Source organism: Malaclemys terrapin, chromosome 3 (genome assembly GCF_027887155.1).
Source record: "Malaclemys terrapin pileata isolate rMalTer1 chromosome 3, rMalTer1.hap1, whole genome shotgun sequence".
Taxonomy (NCBI): Eukaryota; Metazoa; Chordata; order Testudines; family Emydidae; genus Malaclemys; species Malaclemys terrapin.
The window spans coordinates 70,353,781-70,378,753 of record NC_071507.1 but is presented as its reverse complement, the minus strand read 5'-3'; the positions used below and the strand labels follow the sequence as shown (position 1 = coordinate 70,378,753).

Here is a 24,973-nt window from a genome sequence, read left to right as displayed (position 1 = left end):
GCCCCGGCCTGTTTTATAGAGCTTCCTCTCTTGTGAATAGTTCCAGTACCTGCCTCTGGTTTTTGTTCCTAGTTTCCCCAAGCAGCAATAACATTGTCAACAATCATGTGAGTTTTACAGCTGCTCATTGGAATAACAACAGTGCAATTAACCATTTTTGTTTATTGCATTCTGCTCCTGCTTGGCAAAGCTATGAGCTGCCAACAGAGGCCCTGAAGATGTTTGCACCCTTAGAAAGATAGCGCTGCATCCATTTATACTCATTTCACATTTAGGTTAACAGCAGAACCCTAGGGATTAAAACTTAATATTCATTATAAAAATAAAATGTATGAAAGTTATGCAGAAAGTGATGGGTTAACCTCTTCCCCTCCAGTCTCTTGAGAAAGCAAGTGGATTCTTCCTGCCTCATATATTGATGTGGAGAAGTGCCCCGTGGGTATATTCCATAGATGAGTTGAAAGCATATCTCACTACATTTGAAAATTGAAAAGCTTGAGGGTTGTTTTTATTTTGATGTGCCACATTTCACCTCTTCCAAAATTTGCTGTCACAAAACACTGGACAATTTTTCCAGCAGTGGAGTTTAAGGAACAAATGTTAATCAAAAATGTCAACAGATTTGTGTGTTTGTAGGTAATTGGGATGTGAGCAAGGCACCAATACTGCACACCCTTCCTCATGGGTGCAACCATCTGCCTGTGCAAAGCAGCTTTAAAGATTGGAGCTTCAGTGCTTAGTTTACAAGCTATATCAATGAATTTTTAACATAGTTTTAAAGTATTGAAAACACGAACCAGTATTTCTAATAGCAAGTTGGGTAGTTTATTGTGCAGGGTAGTCAGGATAGTACCTAGGGATTATGATTCAAGAATGCACAGAAAACTTTATTTTGTAAATGAATTAGGGGAGAAATGACGTGTATATAGCTGTATGTACTGCCCCACAGAACTTAAAATAAAACTTTGGCTAGCAGCTCAGGTACCCTGCCCCCGAGGCTTCAGAACCTGCAAACTGAAACACAGGTGGTCTCGCTCCTCAGCTTTCACAGCTACGCCGTTTGCGTTTCGTGCTGTGACCAGCCCGGGCAGAGGCCGGGGCGGGGTTCGAACCCCAGCGGGGCCCCAGGCGCGCACGCTCGCTCGCTGCGTTGAGTGCTGGGAGCTGTAGTCTCCCCGCCGCGCTGCATGCCGGGCCTTGGCCTCTAGGCTCCGCTGAGACTGAGGGCGGGCTCGAGCGGCTCCATTTTGTCCCCACTGGAGGGGCGGATCCCCGCGCTGCCCTGCCCCCGCCCCTGCTTCTGCCTGACTAAGAAGCCGGGGTGGGGCCCGAGCGGGAGGCGGTGCCGTAGCTGAGCCCCGCCCCAGCCACAGCCCCGAGTCCCGGCTTCTCCCCTCAGCCTGCCGCGGGGCGAGTGTCTCTCCCGGGGGCGAGGCCCCGTCTCCCCGCGGCAGCGGCTCCATGGTGCCTGCAGCAACAGGCAGGACGCGGAGGAGGCGCCCCCCGGGGGTCCCGCCCGCCCAAGCTCCGGGCGCCCCGCGGCCGCCGGCCTGACAGGCCCCAGCGCGGGGCGCGGCGGCGGGAGGATGGCGAACCAGCTGGTGATCCTCAACGTGTACGACATGGTGAGTGCGGGCCGGCCGCGCCGTGCCCCGGGCGGCTCCCCCAGCCCCGGGTCCCGCTGCTCGTGTCCACGGGACTCGGCTTCCAGCAAACGCAGCGGGGCTGGAGCAGCGCCGCTCTGCGGTCGGGTCCCCGCGTTAGCCCGGCCGGGCGGAGGTTGCGTCCCCGCCAGCAGGGCGCTGTGAAACGCCGGCAAGAGCGCCACTTCGGCGGGGTTGCGCTGGTGTGTTGGGGGCTTAACTGTGCGAGGAAGGAGGGGCTCGCCGGGGCATCAACAGGTGGGAGAGAGTCGGGCGGGGGGCGATAGGCTTCGCTGTTGGCTGAACGCAGGAGCCTTAGGAGAGAGGACACCATCTGTTAGCAGTAACAAGGGGCGACTCGTGGTCATATCTGACGTAAAACTTTGCCCTTCTAGTGATGTATTGAAGAAGGTAAAAGTGTAGGTAGTCTCTTGGTCTATCCAAGGCCATGATCAAGTGTCTTGATGTTTTTGGTCTTTTGGCCTCGAGATGAAAACCTTGTCTTTGTTTCTGGGACCTTGAAGTGGAAAAAATGCTTTTATTTGGGATTTAGACTCCTCTTGACTTACCAAAAGAACAACCGAGGGGAAATGGTTAAAATGAAAAGGGTGGGGGGAAGAAACAAAAATGATCAAAGAAGGAAATTGAAAAGTAGGAATGGCTTCAGAGCAAAGCAAACAAATCTGTACTTGTATAATTATGTGGCTTTGAAACCTGATGAAATGATGAGGCTCTAATGACTCTAGTTCTGGATGGGGTGAGAGAGAACTTTTGACTAAAAACATCAGACTAGCTCCACATGATGAGGGAGAGTAGAAGCTTTCTGAAGGCTTGTCCATACTATCGCGCGGGGTTGATCTAAGATACACAACTTCAGCTACATGAATAGTGTAGCTGAAGTTGACATACTTAAATCTACATACCGTGGTGTCTTCACTGAGGTAAGTAGGAGAGCATCAGCTGTCGGTCAACTCCGCTTGTGCTCCTTGTTCTGGTAGAGTACTGGAGTCGACGGGAGAGCACTCAGCGGTCGATTTATCGTGTCTATACGAGACCCCCGCTGGATCGATCGCTGCCTGTCAATCCAGCAGGTAGTGTAGATAAGCCCTTAGAGTGAAAGCTGAGCTTTCAGTTAGTTGAAAGTTTGAGTCAAGTTTAAATTCCTTTATATAGGGCGCTAGGGTGACCAGATGTCCCGATTTTACAGGGACAGTCCCGATATTTGGGCCTTTCTCTTATATAGGCTCCTATTACCCCCCCACCCCCGTCCCGATTTTTCACACTTGCTGTCTGGTCACCCTATAGGGCGCTAACCAGAAGAAAACCACAGTTTTGTTGCTGCTGATCCACAGAAAGTAGTCTTGATATTTGGGAAAACAACAAACATCTGGATGAACAACAGCATCTGAAGAATTGGTTTTTTACCCACGAAAGCTTATGCCCAAATAAATCTGTTAGTCTTTAAGGTGTCTCATTGTTTTTGTGGATACAGACAAACACGGCTACCCCTCTGATACTTGATATTTGGGGGTGCTCTTAGTACACTGGATATTCTTGTTTTATTTGACCCAGGAGAATAGGCCTGTCTTTCTCAAATAAAGACTGGCCTGGTAAAGAGTCAGTTGCCAGATCTTCTGAGCTATGCATTTGGGATCATTGGACTAGATAAGGCTTAATGTTCTAACTTTTAGGATGACTTAAACCTCTGAAGCTGTCTCACTTTGGTTTGTCCTTTTGCCCTGCATCTCTTTTGAGTTCTTTATTTAGAGAGAGGATGATTATTCTGTGAGGTTTCTTTTCTCTTAATGTTTTACTGGAAGATACTCCGATGCTATGGAATAGAGGTTTAAGAATCTATATAGAATAGGAGACATGGATAAGTAATATGAGAAAACAGTGTGTGTTTTTTATCCAGGTTTAAGGCAGTTTCCAGCTAGAAATGAGAACCAGCACCAGCCAGCTTGCCACAGACCACAGCTTGAGAATCTCTGCATTATCCTATAATCTTGTATAGTGGAATAGCAGGCGTAGTTAGATAAAACTAGCTGGAAAATATATTTTGGATAGGCTTTTCCCTAACACTAATTGCTGTATTGGTTTAAAGTGCACTTGTGGATTGTTTGATGCTCTAAAGTTGAAGGGTCCTGATTGGGTTTTATTATTATTTGGCTGGATAGTCATTTAAAAAAAAATGTAGTACCACTGGCAAAGTGGAAATGCAGTGTTGCTGTGAGAGGGACAGGTTCAAATACTAGTATACAGTGGGGAACCATCCTACACTTGTAAAGGTAAGGAACAAATTATGTTATGGGATTGATCTTTGTTGCCAATTTCTTTAATGCCACTACTTGTCACAGGAACAGATTTGCTCGACAACCACAGGATTCATGCTTGCTTTCATCTGTACCTCCAGTGGGTGAAGAAATAGCAGACCTTGCTTGTACCTTGTATTTTGTTCTTTGAGTTCAGGAGCAAGGAAGAGACCTCTAGACGCCTACATTGTGAATCCTCCTATGATCCAATGTAGAGACTAATTTGACTAAAATACACCAAGCTCTTGATTTCTCTGGAAGGATTTTAAGCAGAATTGAAGATGCTCCATTTTCTTCCATGGTGAGTCACTGTGTTAGAGGTAAAGGAGCATTGGGTGTGAGTGGACATTTTGTGAAATATGCTCATTCCTAACAAAAGAGAACCACACATACATTTTATGGTTGGATTCCATGCTACTAGATTTGAAGAGGCCATTCTGTCCTACACTAGCAAGCTTCTTAATTGCAATTCACCACTGTGGGGGAAGACTAAGCTTTAACTCAGCCAGTTTAGCATACGTTAAGGGCAGTGAACCTTGTCTAAACTGGACTTTTGAAACTTGTTGGCTAGAGTATGTGAACATCGCTCTCTTAAAGCCTAGTCTAGACAAAACCATAAGGAGAAGCTCTCAGTAGCACTGAAGGGGTCCCCTTCCCAGTGTTAATACCTGTGCAGAGCAAAGGCGATTAGGTCCCAATTTTCAAGGATCTTGCAGTCTAAAAAAGACACAACATACTTAGTCACTGCACAGCTGTGCAATACTTCCACCTTACAATCAGACAGTCAAGTATCTATCTCTTTAAGATCATACTTTTTTGAGTAATCTGTTTCATATGCTTATAACTTTCAACTTTGTAACAGAAAACCTAATTTTTTCTGCACATCTTTTATGTGCAAAACTATTCAAATGTTCAGAGTATCCCCTGATGCCCCCTTCTTTTTAAAAAAACAAAACAAACAAAAACAAAAAAAACCTCTAACTGGCTACTGACAGAGTAAACTGTCTTCTAACACCCGAAAGCATGTGTGTAGAAGTAAACATCATCTCAAAACACACTCCTATACATGAGACTGCTAGCAAAGTGCACACGTGCTTCCAACAATCCCTTCATCCTGTTTTATGGTAGCCCTCTAGTATTTATTGAACTCGTGCATCACGTATGCCCTTCCTTCTCATTTGGTGTAGGCATGTATCTCCTGGGAATGGGTCATTAAATCTCTCCCTTGGTGTAGGCAAGGGGAACTTGCTCAGTTCCTTTAGAAGCCAGACTGGATAATGATGACCAGACGTAGGCTGTCTCTATACTATGAGCTAGGGGTGTGATTCCCCTCCTTATGTAAGCATACTGGTGCTAGTTCTCATGCAAGTATAAATACAAGTGTACCATTGGTAGCATGGGTAGCAGCAGCAGAGGCATGGCTGAACCATACCAAGTACATAACCTCTGGTTTCAGGCTTCTTTTTTATGGTGTGTTTTAGGGGAGTTGACTTCAATTCAGTCAGGATCTGCCTTCCTAGCTTCTTGAATGGAGACTGTTCCTTAGAGATCTAGAAAGTATTATAAGTATACTTTCTTAAGCCTAGTTCACTAAGGGACATCTGAATCCCTCTTAAACATATTTGGAAGTTTCAAATAACGGCTTAAATTAAAGTCTCCATATTTGGTAGTCTAATGATTGTATCTAGAAAGACTAGCAAGATTAAGGCTAAGCACATTCATTTAGGGTAACAGGTGAAGGAAGAGCCTTCCATTGAGCTGTATAAAATAGCTATCTTGTGATTCCTCTGGTGATCCAGCAAATGCTGCTAATTGAATAACAGAAAATGCTGTTTGGTGCTATGGTTTCTGGACATCCCTTGGAGGCTTGTAAGGCCTTATTTGGGACAGTGCCTTAAGGAAATTCCAAGAACCAGAGGCCATCAGTTCTTCTGGCAGATGTAGAAGAGGAATCAACCTCATAGTCTGCATTGGTGTAATTAAGAGCCACATTTTCAGCCTGGCCTTGATTGCATCTGCAAAAATGGAGGCCCAGTTATCATGCAAAGAAATTGAGACCAGTATCTGAAAGTCTGGTGTAACGAACACAAAATATCAGGTACTTTGAATTCTCCTTTTAAATGTGTCTCAATGAATTCTTTCACCCTTATATGGAGCACAGTTAAAGATACTTAACTTGTTCAAGGTTAACTCACTTAGAGTGAAAGAAAATAGCTTTTGTTCTGAATATATTACTGACACCACTTTGTCCTATGCCGTGGTGGTATAACTATTGCCCCAAACACATACTTATTACCACTGTCTCCATCAGCAGCACTTCAGTAACCCAGCCAGAGGTTAGGAGTCTATTACAGGAGTGGGTAGGTGAGGTTCTGTGGCCTACAATGTGCAGGAGGTCAGAGTAGATGATCATGATGGTCCCTTCTGACCTTAGAGTCTGAGTTTCCCTTCATTCATGGGGTGAATTCTTCATACCGCTGCTGTTCATCCCTCACAGTTCATTTCTATAATTAGGCACTATCAGTTATCTGGTCAGAGCTTGGTTTCTCCTGTGGTTCTTGGCACAAAGCCCCTCATTCTTTTGTCACAAGTTGGTATTCCCATAGCATCTTTTGGGGGTAAGGGAGACTGGATCTATGCCCCCCCCCAGTTTCTTCTCAAAATGAGATGAGGCACATGCACTTTATCAGTTATCCCATTTTCCTAATTCTCCTTTATACACTTGTTTCCCTCCTAGCTACCACAGAACCTTTTGGCCCAATATTCCTTTCCTTGATAAAGGGACGTCACACAGAAAATTACTTTCCTGGTATTTTTAAGCTAGTCTGATCTAAGTTGGGGAATGTTTCACTCTTACAGGTGCATATACATTCACTAAGACATTCATGAAATATACAGAATCTTCTCAAACCAGTGCTAGCCCAATATGCCTCAGCAGCTAAGTATTTCAGTGACCAGTGTTTTCCATTGTGCAGTACAGAATAGCAAACAATATTGTGGGTCCATTAGTGGAATAAGTATCCGATCCTTAGGACTAGTTGACTTTTACTGTAATCTTGTATCAGCATTTGCTTTGCTGAAGTACTTGCTGAATTAATTCTTGGACTAGTACCAAAAGACACTGATACACAGAGGGGCAAATATACCTTTTTAAATTAGGTACTTCCTTGACTTAGCAGGTTGCAAGATATACTATATCATAATATTTACCCATCCTTTGGATTAACTTGTCCCCCTCCTCTACCCCCCCCCCCATCCACTTCAATTCCAACATGATCTTAGTAGTTACCTCAAATCACTAGAGCTAGGCTTTGGAACATGTTTTCCGAAAGCTTGTAATTCCAGCTTTCAAATGGTATCAAGCATTAATCTCCAATTCAAGTGCTGCTAAATTCCATGTCAGTGAAGTGGAGGAAAAAGCAAGATAGTAATTGGAATGACAGGTAATTTTTAGATCTAAATGTCAAACTTGCTAAGCCTCGAACTTTTTATAGGACAAGTACAAATGTTTTTTCCATTTACTGGTCCTGACCCAGTGATCAAAGAGAATTTTATCCTTGCACCCAAACACATTTTTCTTCTGTCCAAGATGCTGGGCTCCCTGGAGTTTAAAAGATGCCTCTCCTGTTGAGACTCCATCCCTGTCAGTAACAGGCATTCCTAGTGCAAATGTTGTTTGGGAAACCTTTCTGTAATGGGGTGGCCTCATCACACCAGCGCGCCTTCACTAAGGGTGGCTCGCCCACTGTTATTCTCTCTGTCTCCACTGTCCGCATAGTCGGACCCACGTCACTCCCGGACCGCAGCATCCGTTTCTGGACACTTCCCTCTGGCTGTGCCCGCTCTGCTGGCTCTTCCTCTCCCCCTTCCCATGGACCGACAGTTTCCGGTTCTATCACTTGCCTCAGTGGCTCACTGCAGTCGTCAGTCTAGCCCCTTCCTCCAAGGGCAAACTGCAGTCTGGCTTAGCCACTCTCATCACTGGCAAGTTGGGGAGGGGGAGTCCAGGCCCGCTCGCTACTCTGGGCCCCAACCCAGGGACCCTCTAGCGCCAGCCACTTACTGCCCTCCTCCAACTCTCCTCTACTGCCTACTTCCCTGGGCCACTTCCCCGTAGCTTCAGTGCCTTCTCTGCCCCTTTGTGTCAGGGCCCTAGTGTGGCAGTCATCAGCCTAGAGCTCTCCCAACCTCCGCTGACCCTGCCCAGCACTGTTTTGTCTTAGGTGCTTCTCTAAGAGCCAGATTTTCTCCCTTTTCCCTCCAGGGAGAGACTCAGCTCCTCTCTGCCCTGCAGCCTTCTTATAGGGCCCAGCCTGGCCCTGATTGGCAGCTTTCAAACCTCCACCTGATTTGGCTTCCAATAAGCCCTTCCAGGATTGGCTGGGGCTCTGCGCAGCCTCTCTGGCTTGCTCTAAACCCCTTCCACGCCCCACTGCACTCTCCTATCCCCAGCAAGTGCAAGATCTGCACTTCTCTTAAGGGAAGACCCTGTAAGGATAGTGAAATAAAGAATAGGCTCTTAATGAGGGAGCAAGCCTTAAGACCAGCTTCGGACCGGGTACAGAGACCTTCCTCTTCTGTCAGTGCCCCGTCAACATCATGGTTACTGAGACCTTCCCCAGTAAAGAAAGCATTGAGGTCCTGATCTCCGATGCTCTCCATCAGAGAGGTACAGATAACCATACCGGTGGTACCGAGGTTCCCACTCAAAGATTAAGGAGGGTGATAAGAGGAGCAGAACAGAAAGTTCCTTCTCAAAGAAGATTCAGTCACCAGAGACCTCCAGCCACAAGCAGTGTGCTAGTCAGGCTCCACATAGTTGAAGTACCATGAAGCAGTCTAAGTCCCAGACTTTAGCAGTAAAGAGCTTGGTACCAAAGACTACTATTACCAAGAGAATGGCTTCAATGGAATCCACAATCCCCTAGCTACTGCTGCCAGTGCCTTGGACAATGGTATCAAGAACATCCCCGGTGCCTGTACCAAGTTCTGTTGTGCTCCTGGCACCACAGGAATTTTGGTAATCCGAAAGACCTGATGGTACTGAATGAGCCTGAATCTCCCCTCCTTGCAACCTTTGGACTCCTCTCGGTATTGAGGTCTGCTGGGTCAATGACTGCTCATATTTTTGCGAGACTTACCTCTTTCCCCAATTTCTACTATCCACGAGGAGGGGTTGTAAAATACGTGGAGGAGCATTCAGACTCAGAACTTTCCATCCACGCCTCTCCAGTTTACTCCAGGCAATGTTATTTCCTGAAGCACATACAAGAAAGGCAGGGGTCTGGTATTCTTCTTATCAACACTTGGGATAACCAACATTGGGTACTCCCCACCATGCCTCATGCTCCTTCTCATTGGCCTTACTAGGATTGATGGACAATGTACCACCAGTAATTTTGAGGGGCCCCTATTCAGTCCCATAAGGAACACACATGGCCTCATTCCCCAGTACCATCCATCTCTCCCCTCCATTCTGAGTCAGCAGAGTTGACCTTTGAAGAGCAGGAGGCAAGACCAGACAAGGAGATTATCCTCCCTTACACATACACCTTTATCCTCACCTGACAAGGCAGTAATGCCACCACCACAATCAGTAGCTGATGACTTTCAACAATTACAGGACTTGATGAAGCAGGTTGCTGACACTCTGCAGATTCCCCTAGAGGAAGTCTAGGAATCCCATCACAAGCTCCTGGATATATTGCACGTTTCTGTTTCAGAATGGGTGGTGCTGTTAATTAATGAAGCCCTTCTTGAGTCATTAAACACCATCTGCAAACTCCAGTGACAGCCCCACCCTACATGCAAGTGGGCCAATAAACAATACTACATCCCAGTCCGGGATTCTAAATTTTTGTTTTCTCATCCAGCACCAAATTCTCTTCATGTGGATGCAGTCAATGAAAGGGGCAAAGAACATCCTCAATATATGGGGTGGCTTTTTGAGTACCAGAAACGTCTGGACCTTTCTGGTTGTAAAAGCTACTCTTCAGCAACATTACAGTTCAGGATAGCTAATCGCCAGGTGCTGATCTTGAAATAAGACTACCTGAATTATGAGAAGTTTAATGGTTTTATTGACCTTTTGCAACAGGAACACTGAGAACAGTTTAGCACCATGATAAATGAAGGTCAATTCCTAGTAATGAGATGATCTTCCTGGCTTCAGTTGTCATGTTTTCCATGAGGAGTACAATTGATCATGGAAGATTGACCTTTTGAGGGCCACAAGCTTTTCGCAGATGACTTTCTTCATACCCTAAAGGACGCTAGGATAACATGTAGATCTTTAGAGAAATAAGAGAAAATGTAGCTGGTCTGAGTGCAAAGATCACATCCTGCTGAATTTCCTGCCTTCTGTAGACTACTGGAACCACTGGCTCAGAGATGGAGTTTTACTTACATTCTTTATTTTAAAAAAAAAAAAAAAACCTACCTCAACCATGTCATCCCAGCCATCAACATCATCCAAATGCCAAATCTGATGTCCACCCAATAACCAGTTTCTCGGCTGCATGACGCTGCCCCTTCGTCCACAATTTGGGCACCACCTCTCTCTATTCCATTGAGCATGGGAGGCTATAACACTGGACAAATGAGTATTAGAAGTTATTATCATCAGGTTATATTATCCAGTTTACCTCCATCCTGCTCCCCCACTTCCCCGTCCCTCTTCAGGGACACCCTTGCAATCCTTTGCTGATGCAAGAGATCTCATTGCTCTTAAGTCTAGGAACCATAGAACCCTTCTGCGTCAACACAAGAGAAAAGGGCTCTATTCAGCGCACTTTCTGATACCCAAGATAAACAAAAGATTGGAGGCCAATTGAACAAGCATGTCAGACATCTGAACTTCAGGAAGGTATCCCTAGCAGCTGAAATGATTATATACTTGTAATTTGATCACAATCATTACCAGTAGCAGGTGCTATCCTTCAGCCTGTCTTTTGTACCAGGGGTGTTCTCAACTCATAATGGTTGTAGATGCGTACCTGTGTCATCTAGGAATGAGTCTATCCTACCTTGACGATTGGCTCCTAAAAAGTTGGTCTGATCAGGAGGTGTGGTTGGCAGTTCAAACAACAACTTCACTATTTCTAAGTGTAGATCAAGAAATCAGTCTTAACCCCCTACACTGCAAATACTCTTCGTAGGAGTGTTTCTTGGTTCGATAACTGGCAGAGCTTAGCTCAGTCCTCAAGTTCCAGCAAGGACATGTCTGCAATTGCTGGGACACGTTTTTATGATACACCACCAGGTTACATCTTAAGTGGCTCAGGACAGTGTGTGTGTCAGGTGCATAAAATCTGAACAAACAGGTGTCTAGACCCAGCTGGGTCCTTCAGTTACTCATCTGATGGGAAAATCCTTCCAAGGTTTATGCAGGAGTTCCATTAAACCGGAATCCCACTACAGTCATGTTAACATCAGATGCTTCCCTCTTGGGATTGAGAGCACATTTAGGTCCTCACATAGTCCAAGGCAAACATGCAAGCATTGTTCCTGTTGTGACCATCAGCCTGTTGGAGTTAAGACTGGTCAGAAATGCTTTCCTTCACTTTCTTCTCTTACTCAAAAACAAGTCCATCAAGATAATGACAACACAGTTTGTATGCATTATATCAACCATCAGGGCAGTGTGTGTTTTTCCCCTTGATCTGCACTGAAGCATTACAGCTTTGAAACTGGTGCATAGCCAACCAGATAGTCATCTCATCTCAGCTTCTTACCTCCTGGGTATACAGAACATCATGGCAGATGATCTTAGCAGACATTTCTCCGTAAATTATGAATGGGAGTTGGACTTGAAAGTCCTCAACAAAATTATCCTAGCTTGGGGATTTCCAGAAGTCAACCTCTTTGCCCTGGCAGCCAACATGAAGTGCAGGAAATTCTGTTCTAGAGGGTGATTCGATCCCTAATCTCTAAGAGATGCTTTCCTCATTACATGGGCAAAGAGTCTCTTTTATGCACATCTTCCAACTCCTTTTAAAGATCCTCATTAAAATCAAGCAGGACCAAGCCAATGTAGTTTTGATTGTATCAAGTTGGCCAAGACAAGTTTAGGTTCCTTACATCAAACTCACCTGTCACCCTCTGTGGTGGCGCCTGACTAATCTTTGACTGTGTCACAATGCAGGTCAGATGCTGGGTCCCAGTCTGAATGTTCTGCAACTACAAGCGTGTTTCCTCAATAGCTCTCAAGAATAGAGGAGGCCTTGTTCATCAGGAGTACAAAATGTACATTTAAATAGCAGAAAGGAATTTACAAGACACACTTACCTTCAGAAGTGGAGAAGGTATCCCTGGTATAACTGGTAACATATTTGATCTGTTCAATCATCTCTTTCCACAATCTTGGATTACCTGTTTGATATTGAAGATGTCAGGCTTTTCTGTGAGTTCCATCAAGGTTCATTTAGTGGCAAAAACATCTCTGCTCGTGCTAGTAGAAAGTTTCTCAATATTTGCTTCATCTGACCAGTGAGATTCCTGAAAAGCCTTATGAATTCCCCCAGATTTCTCCCTCAGCTGCAGGAAGCTCTGCAAACTCTTCCCCTGCTCCCTGCACTCATCACTCCTCAGCTGCAGGGGGGAGGGATCCCTGTACAGGGAGCTGCTCCCCCATTCGCACAAGCCCCATGCATCCAGACCCCCTCATACTCAGACCCTTCCACTGAGCACCACTCCCCCTGCCACCTGGACTACCCTGACGAGCCACCCAGATCCCCACCTCACTGAGCCCCTCTCCCAGCATCTGGATCCCACACCCAGACCTCCCCCGTGCTGAGCTATAGCCTCCCTATACCCAACCCCCACCCCCCACCCCCCCAAGCCCTAACTACCTTCAGCTGGACTCTCCTGAAGAGTCCCATTACCGTTGCATCCAGATTTTCCCCCCTGCCCCATACCTGGAACCCCCACTGGGCTGTCCACACCTGGTGCACCTGGCATGGAGGGGCAGGGCCTTGGGGTGTTTTACTGGTCCTTGCCCTGTGTCAGGGTTGGGTGCAGCCTCACCACTGAGTCCGTGTCCCAGGGGGAGCTGCACAGTGATCTCCCACCTCTGTGCAGCCAGTGGCCTGTGCTCCTCAGTGCTATGTTGGAGCTGCCACATTTATTTGACAAATAAAATTTGCAAAATTTTTAAATTCTGCACACAGTATTCTAAATTTTTTGGCACAGAATGCCCTCAGGAGTAATCTTAACCTTTTCTGCCATTGTAGTGAACATGTAAACTTTTGGGAGTCTTTTGCTTATTGTTTGTGTCCAGAGTAACATTGTCTCTTTTTCTCCAAGTTAAGACTTAAATGAGTAAATCTACAGTTCTAGTATTGATGGAAGCTATGAAGAAAGTAGCTACAGAAATGTAACTATAGAATTGTTTTGTGATGTAATGGCTATAATTTTTCCCTTATCCCAGTGGCAACTTCAATTAATGTGCATCTAGTAAAATAATTCTTTAATAGAGCTGTCGGTACAAAAATATTGAATATTAACCCCTGCTAAGTTAATGTAAATCAATCTACGTGTTTTAGAATACAATATTCCTTTTTTACAACAATTATATTTTTACTGTGACAAAATACACTTCACTGAATGTGAAAATGAATCAGGCTCATATAATGGAGATGAGGAATTATATTTATTGGATTGTTTTGGGATTCTAGAACTTACAAGGACACTCTGACCAGTCTTTGTCCATTTTTCACCCCATATTTCAGGTACTTTGAAAGGATTGTACACAAGTTATTTAACACAGGCTGCCAACAGCTTTACAGTATTTTGCAATCCCCCACATCTGATTTACTCTTCTTTGTGGGAGTTAAAAGGAATCTTGTTCAGGCAAAAAATTTGACCAAGTTTTCAAGGGCAGGTACAGATAAGTAGTAATTATGCATAATTACTATTTCTGGGGGAAGTATTTAATGGAGATATAAGAATTTCAGTAAGACTGGAGTTTGGTCATTCGATTACCCTATGTGCTTTGTGTAGTTTTTGTAAAACTGCTCACAAGCAGTTTTATCACGATTGCTCAATACTTGTTGTTCAGAGCACTCAACATATTTATAAAGTTAAAGGTACTATAAGTGAGGTCTGCACAATTTAATAGAATACTTCCTGTCTGTCAGGCATCTAGGATGCGGCAGTAACGAGGTCATACTATTTTGCAGAGGGTGGTGTAGAAGCCTTGCAATCTGATCCTATTTTTGTATTCTGCTGCCTTGTACTAGAATATGGATGAAAGTCGTTCTGTGTGATTTTCGTTATGCTTGCAATCTAAACCACAGTTTATGGTTGCATCACAAAAATAACTGTAAAGTCACCCTCTTGAACACTAGAGCTGCTTGTTTGATCATATTAGTTTTATTTTGCTACAATTTTTCATTAGTTTTTAACTCCCGTTACCCATGTAGAGCACAGCTATGAGAGAATGAGATGAATTCTGTTTTGGCCTGGACACTACCAGAAATGTTAACTGAACTGTTTTTGCAAAATCTTCTTTTGGTATTGATACTTGGACCGGCTTGACTCAGATCTCATAGCAAATTTTACAGGTTTGACCATTTAAAAAAAATGTACTTGTACACAAAGATGGTTGCTTACTGCTGTGGCTTTTGGTGAGTGCAACTTTTCAGCTTATTTGTGGCCAGAAGTGCTGTTTATGTTAATTTTATCCTGCCCTGAGCAGAAAAAAAAAAAAAATGCAGATATCACTATCAATGACAATTGAGACCAGTTTGTCTTGACTGTAGAAGCCACTGTAGAAACAATCCTACTTTTGCTAATGCTTTTCCTTACCAAGAAATAGAAAATCATGACCATGCTAATACATGCCAGTTTGTATTAAAACTTTAACTGCTTCTACCACATTCCATCTGAGAGGTTTAATCTATGTGCAACATAGATTGCTCATAAATTTTTTAGGGTAGAACTTAATGGAGTTAGTCAAATCCATGGCTGTGAATTTTAATAGTGTGTTCTGTAGTTGACTTTCCAAAGAATGATTACCTAGTTTCACTGAATGTTCAGCTCTTGTGCTTTAGTATTCAGGACAGATCATTCAGATCAGTTTTGTACCCAAATATAAATTATTTGTACTGGAAACTCATTTGAACTTTTTTTTCTTTTTTCAGTATTGGATGAATGAATACACCTCCTCCCTTGGAATTGGCGTATTCCATTCAGGAATAGAAGTATATGGCAGAGGTATGTATATTCAGGAAACTTTAAATTTACTCTTCATTCTAGATAAACACTTTATCTATACCCAAAACCATCTTTCATGTATGCCACCAATGGGGCAGAAGTATTGTCTGGTTCCCATATCTTGTTTGTCATATTTTTGTTCTCTCCTTGCAACAAACCTTGAACACCAGTCATCTGGCTATCCACTCACATGCTTCCGTGTAGCTGTGTAACTGTTAAAAATAAGCATATCTGAGCAAACTAGTTATAGTGGTATTTAATTTGAGTTTAGAACTCTTAATTGTGATTAATGTTAATACAGTCCTATCATGTATTCCTTTCTGAATAAGATAACCATTCTCCAGTGTGATAGGCCATGAATAGACTAGGACAATAGATTGTATTTTTAAAAGTGTTAACTAATATGTTAACTAACATGGTTTTTTTAAACAGGACTCTCCTCTATTATAGACAAAGGACTTCTTTAAAAATGTCATTTAATCATGGTTAACCATATGATAAGGGTGTGTTGTGAGTTTGGGGGAAAGGAGGGGAGCATGAGGTTACCGTTTAGTCTCCCTCTTACCATAATGTAAAGTCTCTTGTGTTGTGTACTGTATAGCATTTTCTTTATTCTGCAGAGACAGAAGGAAGTTCCTTGTGAAAGATAATGGAGTTTCACTTAGTGTGCTATGTGATATATTCCTCTTAACTCTGGGTTTATGCCAGCAGATATGAAACAGACTTTAGATCTGGGTACTTTATCTTGCTTTTCTTCTAGTTAAAGAAAAGGAAATTAAATGTAATATTATTAAAGTAAAGAATTTAAATCCATAAATCAAGAGATTCAGACACCAACCTTGGTACAATAATGCTAACTGACAAATTACATTTGCTTTGTATCTTGTATATTCAGGCATAAGTAATTTGAGGTGCCAGTCCTCCAAATATTTATGCACATGGCTTGAAGTTAAATATGTATACGGGTGTTGGTGGATTGGGATGTAAATATTATACTGCCAGTGTCCTGGAATAGACTGTGCAAATTTAATGTGAACATATTTGAATATTGATTCTTTCTCTTAGTTAAAATTGGTAACCTTAACTATTCATTAATAGATCTCTGCATTTATTTCTCTTGCAAGCACCATGTTTGATTTCTCAGTTTAAGATCTTTATGAAGAAATTGACCAGCAAATGAAGGTCATTCAGTAATCTGGGCTACACATCTGATTTTTTTTTTTTTTTTGTTTATTTATTTATTTGTGCCGGCTGTATTAAATTCTGAATTTCTCTTTCAGAATTTGCTTATGGTGGTCATCCTTATCCTTTTTCCGGAATATTTGAAATTTCTCCGGGAAATGCTGCTGAACTAGGAGAAACATTTAAATTTAAGTAAGGAAGGCATTTTATTTTAGTCAAGTGTGAAGACTAAAACTTTGCTTTATTGCATTAATTGCTGAGCTTTTGTCACAGGTCTAATCTGATCACCCAGGGTAGATAGAATTTCTCTGCAAGTGGGTCATGAAAGGAAGTTGGGGGGGGGGGGGGTTGTGAGGCATTGAAAATGTTGTTGTTGTTACAATCTTAAGCAAAGGATCTCCTACCTATGCACCCGTATTGTTCAAGATTAAGTATTCTTTCATCCTCTCAAAATACCCATTGTATAAACTTATTGTTGTTATATTTGCTACATAAGTACAATATTTAAGATGTCATGACATCCTTTTCCTTTGAATAAGGTATTGCCAACTGTCGTAGTTTCTTCATCACTCACTTTTAAATCAAGATTGAATGCTTTTCTAAAAGATATGCTCTGACTTATTTTATGGAAGTTGTATGGCCTGTGTTATACAGGAGATCAGGCGAGATGATCAGTGGTCCTTTCTGGCCTTGGAATCTGAAACATTGAAAGGCCTCCCACCTCTCGTCTCTATTCCCACAGTATTGTTCATGTTTCCCTGGCACTACCTCCAGCAGCTGGCTCTCATGTACTGCTCACTTGCTGTGTGCTAGCTGCCTTTTAAAAGATCTGGGAAACAGAAATTGTATCCACTCCAAAAAACAGAGCCGAGTCTCAAAGATTATAGTTCTGCTTAGCTTAATGAGAGGACTTCTATTGGAGAAGGGGAGATCTTCTGTATGGAGGACGTTAAAAGTGGGGCATGAGTGGAAGAAAGTAGAAGGGTAACCACACACAACTTGGGTGCACTACCACATCACCCACAGAACAGTGGGAGAACAGTAGTTTGTCTTGTGTCTTAAGTTTGGAAGCATTGTCACCCTATTATCTCTTCTTGTTTTTAGAGAAGCTGTAGTTCTAGGCAGTACTGACTTCATGGAAGATGACATAGAAAAAATTGTAGAAGAGCTTGGAAAAGAATTTAAAGGAAATGCCTATCACTTAATGCACAAAAACTGTAATCATTTTTCTTCAGCTTTATCAGAGGTAAACAAACATGGGCTTTGTACCTTTCTGCAAAACTGCTTTCTGAATGGTTGGACAGCATCAGTATTTTCTTCCTGTCACGTAGATTGTGTATACCTTTATTTGCCATTTTATTTTTCTAACATTTTTAGGTATCTCCCTTGTTTCAGGCATAATGATTATGCTTATGTCCAAAATCTAAGACTTTAGTGCCAACAGAGCTCAGTAAATTAACTTTATTTGAATGCTACCAATGTACTTCTCTCATTATGAAAATAAGACCCAGTTACTACCCCAAAGAGACTACATTCCCAAGTCAGATACATAATACAATGGGTGTTGGTTTAAGTTTGAAATGGCTTAGGGGTCTTGAGGTCATTGCTGAAAATAGGATGGATGACTTCTTTAAATTAAGTGAATTGCAATAGCAAATCCTCAAACATGCAACTGTTACATTTGAAAATACATCAAGCTTATCAGAAATGTGGTGATGTGTGTTTCATATTAGAAATGAAATAACAAAATATTTGAAGTTCCACAAAATCACCTTAAATCTAATGCTGTCTCCTCAGCCGCTTATAGGTCAGAAACTCCACTTTTATCCTCTATGAACCAGATCCTCCCCTCACCCTAAACAGGTGCTATGTGAGTATAAATCCCCTTACTTCAATGGAGATACTCCTGATTTTCACTGAACAGAGATAAAGGATCAGAGTTAACACTGTTCATGGAATCTTACCTCAAAATTACTTGTTTCCATCACTTAATTTTCTGTGCTATGTTCTACTGAGGCTTGCATTTCAATGCTTAATTATTTTACTGCTGATCAAAGCACTCCAAAAAGAAGAATAATTTCCTATATAAACCCTCATGGAACTTATTACTTTTTAAAAAGGAAACTTAATAAAATCTACAGTAAAAGTGTTCCAGTTACAAAATGCAACTGGGAAGTCAAATGTCAGTTATGAGTGTACATGCAATCTTAACTATGTCTGCTTGTGCGTGTATGGAGTACAATTCTGGCCTCCGTGAAGTCAATAGGTGTTTTGCCTTCAGTGGGACAAGGATTTCATCCATAGTCTTCAATTACGTGATCACATAATTTGTGCTGCACCCCATATAGTGTGCAGTGAATAAGACAGAGGTATGTAATGAAAAGCAGGACTAATTAAGACTAATGCTGTTCAGTTATAATGGTGAAAATCAAGGTAGAACTCCTGATAGCAATTAACTTGTTCCAAATTTGCACTGGAGTAAGTGAAACCAAAATTGGACAGTGTGGTGTGAATGAGACAGCACTCCTCCCATTATATAGTGAGGATAAAAATTTAGTATAGTTAACATTAAAAATGCTTATTTTTACTGAACCTTCATAAGGAAAATAACATATGTTGAAAGTAATTGTGTGCTGTGCAGCTCCCATCTTCTGTTTGTTAAACTTAAACGTTGCACATAAGAATAATTTACTAGGCAGCATTTAGCTTATTCACTGAATGAGATGATGGTCCTCTGTATGATCATGTCACTGAAAACTATCATAATGAATATGTGCAGCTGGGCAGAGTTAAGGTTAAGTATACAAATATAGCTTTGACGTTTTCTGTCTCTTGAGAGCTTTCTTTTGTGACTTTAATTCGTGGCTTTAATTTTTTAGTTTTATAGAAAAATCTATATGAACAGTGAGCTTTTTCTTAATCTTCCGCCTTACTTCTGAGGAATTCTCTACAGATATAAAACTTACACTAAACTCTGATACCATTGCAGTGCTTTTTGTGTGAGATTTCAGAAAAGATGATTGGGTATTTTTGCCAGATTAGACAGATTAATGCTTCTCATTTAAGAGCTGACTCTTTTTTTTTTTGAAGTGACATGGGCATCTACAGCATCCACAGGAATGTTCTTCTTGATCTTCCTACCAAGGCAACTTCCGTGTGTGTGTGTGTGTGTGTGTGTGTGTGAGAGAGCGAGAGAGAGGGATTCATTGACATTTTTGATACAAGCTTTTAGGATGCTGTAGTTGGGACTTGAAGGAGTTTATTTTTTCTATACAGCGATCTGTCTACTTTAGTCTGTTAGTGATCTAACTATAAGGCAAACACTAATCCCCTCTTTCTTTTTAGATTCTATGTGGGAAAGAGATTCCACGTTGGGTGAATCGCCTCGCTTATTTCAGCTCTTGTATACCATTTCTCCAGAGCTGCCTACCGAAGGAATGGCTTACTCCTGCAGCCCTTCAATCTAGTGTCAGCCAGGAACTACAGGATGAGCTGGAGGAAGCAGAGGATGCTGCAGCAGCTTCCCTGTCAAACTCTGCATCGGGATCTAGAACTGGGCGCCACACCAAACTATAAATCTCTCTCCAAAGTAACAAATATTTCTAAACACTTCAGTTTAATATCTCCAGCAATGACTTCATTACTCAAAATTAGAGAGCTGACTTTTGAACATTCCTTTTGTATGAAAAATGGCTCTCTCCATCCCCAAGACCAGTTATTTCAGCTCAGGATTATATATGTAGTGATAAGAATCATTGGGAGAAAGGAGAAGACATTTGTGTGAAGCCACTCTTTTCACTTTCATCTGTTCAATGAACTTGGATTTACGTAACAGATCTTGTATAAAACAGAACTGAAGTTATTTGTTTACAGTATTGTGTACTGCTGTTTACAAGTCCTGAATGGACTCCTGCCACCATGAAAGAAGAGAAACTCTGAACTCAGTTTATTACTAGTGTAACTCAAAAGAGCAGTGGAGTCACACAAGTGATAAATTTTGCCCAGTGTCTTCATGAATTAGGCAGGTAAACTTCCTCCACATCTGACAGTTGCCAGAGATCTATAGAGCAGAAATGGCTAAGTACTGTATGTCTGAACAGGGTACTGTACACTTAGAGTGGTTGACATAAAAGGGTAGATTCTAGGATGTGGGGAGATCGGTTTAGCGTGTAACAAACTGTTACTAGAAGTATGACCTCCACATTAACTAAAGTGTGGCGTTTTGCACATATGAGGGGAGAGTTTATATGTAATTACAATCTGCAGTGTGTTTACACATCTGATCCATTGCATCATATTTCAATCATATAGTAATTACATTTCTTATTATTAAAAGTTGCCCCATATTCCTCCTAATTTTAAATTCTGTTTGGGTGGAGATGTAGAATCAGTTTTAGCATCACCAGTTCAAACTGTCACACATCAGTTTGGTCACACTGACTGGTTTATTTAATTTAAAATGTGGAACAACAGGATTAAGAACATTAGTACTTTTAATTGGTTTGTATGCTTCATGTAACATTGGACAGTGTAATACATAACCCACGGATGGGTTGGGAATGGCCATACTTCCCCTACTAATGATTGCTTCATTTGAGTTCTGTAACCATTCCTAACTCATGAAAACAAAATATGAATTATTCCCTGCTAGATTCTCATACGTCCATACACAAATAATAGGGAGAAGTTGATTTTATTCATTATCTCCATCTGTGGCATTAACTTTCTTGTCATATGCATAGAAGATAAGAAACTTGAAGATTACATACACCTACATATACACACAGCGGAGCTCCACTAATCTGTGTGTTATTACTCACATCTCAAGTTGGCAGATGTAATAATTATTTTAGAAAATGACACTCTTGCTGATAATGGATTATAATTAAAGCTAAATTATAATCAGTGATCGGAATACATTATGGAATGCCTTATTCTTTTTATTGTTCACTTACTGCATTTTGAAAGTTAATTAGAAACTTTCAGTGGTTCCCCCAGTCATTAGTACAAATCAGTGAGGTTCTACACTGTATATAGAAATACAGTAACAAAAGATAGGAGTGAGACTGTTTTTTATTGGATTTTGCTGCCTTAAGGAACTTTCAGTGAACAGCAAAAAAAAAAAACCCAAAACTGAACACCATTTATAAACTGATTGGTTCACACCGAGATCTGCATTACTAAACAACTTTTATAAGGTGGGGTGTGTTTTTTTTTCTTCCTCTTCCCCAGGGTGTCACTAGATTTGCGAAATGTAACTGTTCTAGTAAGGACTTGTTTCAATAAGCTAAATGAAAATGCTGACTTTGTTTTTGTTAATAGCTGAACCTGCAGGTGGGGGGACGGAACCATACTTTAGGTTACAAATATAAACCTTAGGCAAGTAGTACAACTTAACCTTTCAAAAGTGCAGATTAGGCTACATCATTCTATTTATAAGTTCCAGGAGGACCCAGTCCAATTCCTGTTGAAGGCAGTGGAATTGCTGCTACTGGCTTCAGCAAGAGTTAGATTGGGCCCTACAGAAAAACAATTTGCAAACTTTAATTTATATTGGGTTTCTGTTTGAGGTAATTGTGTGTTCATACCATCAAAAGAAAGGCCAGATAAAATAGCTTGTAAAAAATTGTGTTCAGAACTGAACAAATCAATCTATAGAAACCACACAAGCTATTTCTAGAAAAAACATGAGGTACCATAATCTCATTTAAAAGTAGTTTTGTTACATATTTTACTATCTCTCTCTCTCTCAGTAAGTAACAAGTCATTGTTCGAGGCAACTGACAAATCTACTGTGACAGCAATTTCCTTTGACTAGTCAGAGTATGATTATTTAGACTTCAGAAGACATAAAAGTTGACTTTCCACGTTGATTTATTTTCATGTTTGATTCTGAATTGAGGTCAGTCTTATTTTCTCTAGTGAAAGTGAATAGGGTGGTCTCTAGGCAGTTAAGGATAATTGAAGTAAATAAAGCACTACATACAGCTAAGACAGTAGGAAATGGGAGGTTTCTGCCTCACATCTAGAGCTGAGGTGTTAATGTGGCTATCTCTTGGCAAGGCAGGTTCTTGTTTTCAGTTCAGGGTTGAGGCCATTGGTTGGGTTTTGTTTTGTTTTTTTTTCAGATCTAGCATGTATTGTAGTTTTTCCTAGTTTTTGAAAGAAACACAACTGGTTTTCATTGCTACCTAATTTTTATGTACCAACATCAGATTTTTAGGCTTCTAATACACCCAGAGCACTGCCACAAATCTCTATACTTTCATAAAGTGACAACTGCAGCATGTACAATGCAAGAAACAAAGTACAGATACACAGCACAGTTTTTATTGAAGTAAAACTTAAGAATATTTTTTATAAAGCAGACTGGTTGGGAAGTTTGTTACAAAAATATGCTCATGTTGTTGGTAGTTGTACAGCTGAAGATGCCGTCGTATGTTCAACTGTTTATTTCAAGCCGTCCATTCACCTGTTAAATCCTGTGGGGGGGAAAATTGACATCTGAACCCTGAAGTCTATTCCGTATTGCATCTTAAAGTGATGGTACTGTATCTCTGATCATGTGCTCTAAACTCAGTCTCCACTTGATGCCTAAAAAACCACCCTGCCAATGGTTGCTCTCATTTGTTAGCAATAGTGCAAGTTACCTTTCACCAGCATTACTGCCAAGCAGGGAATTACACTTTTAGTCAACTAATGATCACACTGTGTACTAGGAATAGAACACTCCAAAAGGCTGTGAGAATGCTGGACACCTGGAGTCTTTCCATCATAAAACGGGTAGAAAAATAATTCATCACATCAGGGTTCTAATTGTTTACTTTCTGGTGTGTGGTGGTGGTTGTTTTTTTTATTTTCTGTAAGATAGTACTTTTGATACATGCTCTATCTTTAATTACAAAAAATCAGTTTTATTTAAGATGCCATTTTTGTTCAGTGAGCCAAAAATATCCAATGTACTGTTAGTGCACAACAATAACTTCAAAATAATTTGATGAAAATGCAGTTGGTTTTCTTATAAAACTTGCAGTGCAACTCTAATCACAGTTGATATGTGAAAAATTTCACTCTTGGAAGGTGGTTACAAGTTGTTGAATCTTCACAGACAGATTTTTGTAAGCTTGAATTCAAGTTTACTGTAATTCATAGTATTTGTATAAAATATTCAGAGATTTGACTTTTGTTACCCTGACATGTCAAGAAGCTGTCTATCATGTTAAACTTAGTCTTCAGTTTATTAAAAATACTTTTATAAAAATTACTGTTTATAGTATTCTTACCATTTTCCAAATATTTTTGGTTGGTATTTTGTCTTATCAATACTGTTGTATTAGCTCATCACTTTCTGACAACTTGCAGGAGAAGAGTATTTTACTCAATGGGTAAGAAACACATCTGTGTTTTTCAGTTATACAGGCCTGATAGTCTAGACTACTTATGATTTAGTACAGCAGGTGCATTTAAAGTTCATTCCAGTTGGAGCGATTACCAGTTCAGACAGTGTTCCTCAATGGATGGAAAATAACTTCTGAAGCTGTAATATATCAAACTGAAATGAACTTAAATGTGCCCACTGTATCAATCTTGCTTCTATGTAACCAGAAGCAGGCAAGGTTTTTTTTTTTTTTTTTTTTTAAAGCTGCAATAATATTACTGTGATGTCTATAGGATTTCCTGTAAGAATAGAAAATACAGCAAATACCACAATAAAGCCAATAGTGACAGTGGGAATTTTCTGTAATATTTTTGAGTCCTATGTGTGCAGTCTTGCCCATTGAGGGGATAAGATTTGGCTGTCAGAGGGAGTCAGGGCTCCCGCCTGGAGTGTGATCAAGGAGGTTAGACCAAGAGAAGACAGCTTGAACAATGGGGTTCACTACAGCTTGGCTTACCAGAATAGTCTATGCTTTAACCTTCAGTTGTCTATACCAGTGCTCCCCAAACTTTTCACGGTAGTGCCCTCCCTTACCCCTGTCTGCATGCCCCCTTCCCCCAGGAGTGGGGGTGGGGCCACAGCTGGGGGCAGACCATGGGCTGGAGCCGGGAAAGGAGCTGAGGGTCGGGCCAGCGGCTGGGAGCCAAGGCTGGGGGTCAGAGGCAGGGCCAGAGTGGGGCTGGGTGATGCTCCCTCCCTGCTTCCTGGGGGACTGGCCCAGGCTTTTCTGTGCCCCCTGATGTTCCTCTGTACCCCCCCCCCAGGGGGGCATGCACCACAGTTTAGAGACCACTGGTCTGTGCTAACCGAAGGACTTCCTATGCTGTGTTCCAGTTGACTAATAAACCCAACTGTTTTGACAACACTGAGTGTCACTGCAATTGGTTTGTGAAGTGCATTAATCCCTGGAGAGTGTACAGGTCTATCTCAGCTGGACTCTCTCTGAACAGAGCTCACAATGTGAAGTAGGAATGCTGACAGCCCAGAGGTCCAGTCTTGGGAGGCAGTGAAGCTGCATGGATTACAGAGGAGAAAGAGCTGAGACCCTCTGGCACACTGAAGGGATTCCTTCTAGAGACTGTTCCAAAGCTGGGGCTGTAGTACTGAACCTATAGATCTGTGACAGGTTCCCAATGTAAATGTACAGCAGTCATGATTCCTTCAGTACTAAAATTATAAAAGCC

General features: G+C 41.7%; 1 protein-coding gene across 2 annotated transcripts; it reads left to right on the top strand.

Annotated features, from left to right (window-relative positions):
* Positions 1-1,345: 1,345 nt before the first annotated feature.
* On the top strand, positions 1,346-24,091 carry DESI2 (desumoylating isopeptidase 2). 2 transcript variants are annotated; one of them, XM_054021992.1, is made up of 5 exons: positions 1,346-1,625; positions 15,097-15,169; positions 16,450-16,543; positions 17,456-17,597; positions 19,772-24,091. In XM_054021992.1, the coding sequence occupies exons 1-5, from the start codon at positions 1,587-1,589 to the stop codon at positions 19,925-19,927; spliced, it is 504 nt and encodes a 167-aa protein (XP_053877967.1). In that variant the 5' UTR covers positions 1,346-1,586; the 3' UTR covers positions 19,928-24,091. The 2 variants fall into 2 exon arrangements, with proteins under 2 accessions (XP_053877967.1, XP_053877966.1); XM_054021991.1 differs by having other exon boundaries at positions 1,349-1,625; positions 19,697-24,091.
* The last annotated feature ends 882 nt before the right edge of the window (positions 24,092-24,973 follow it).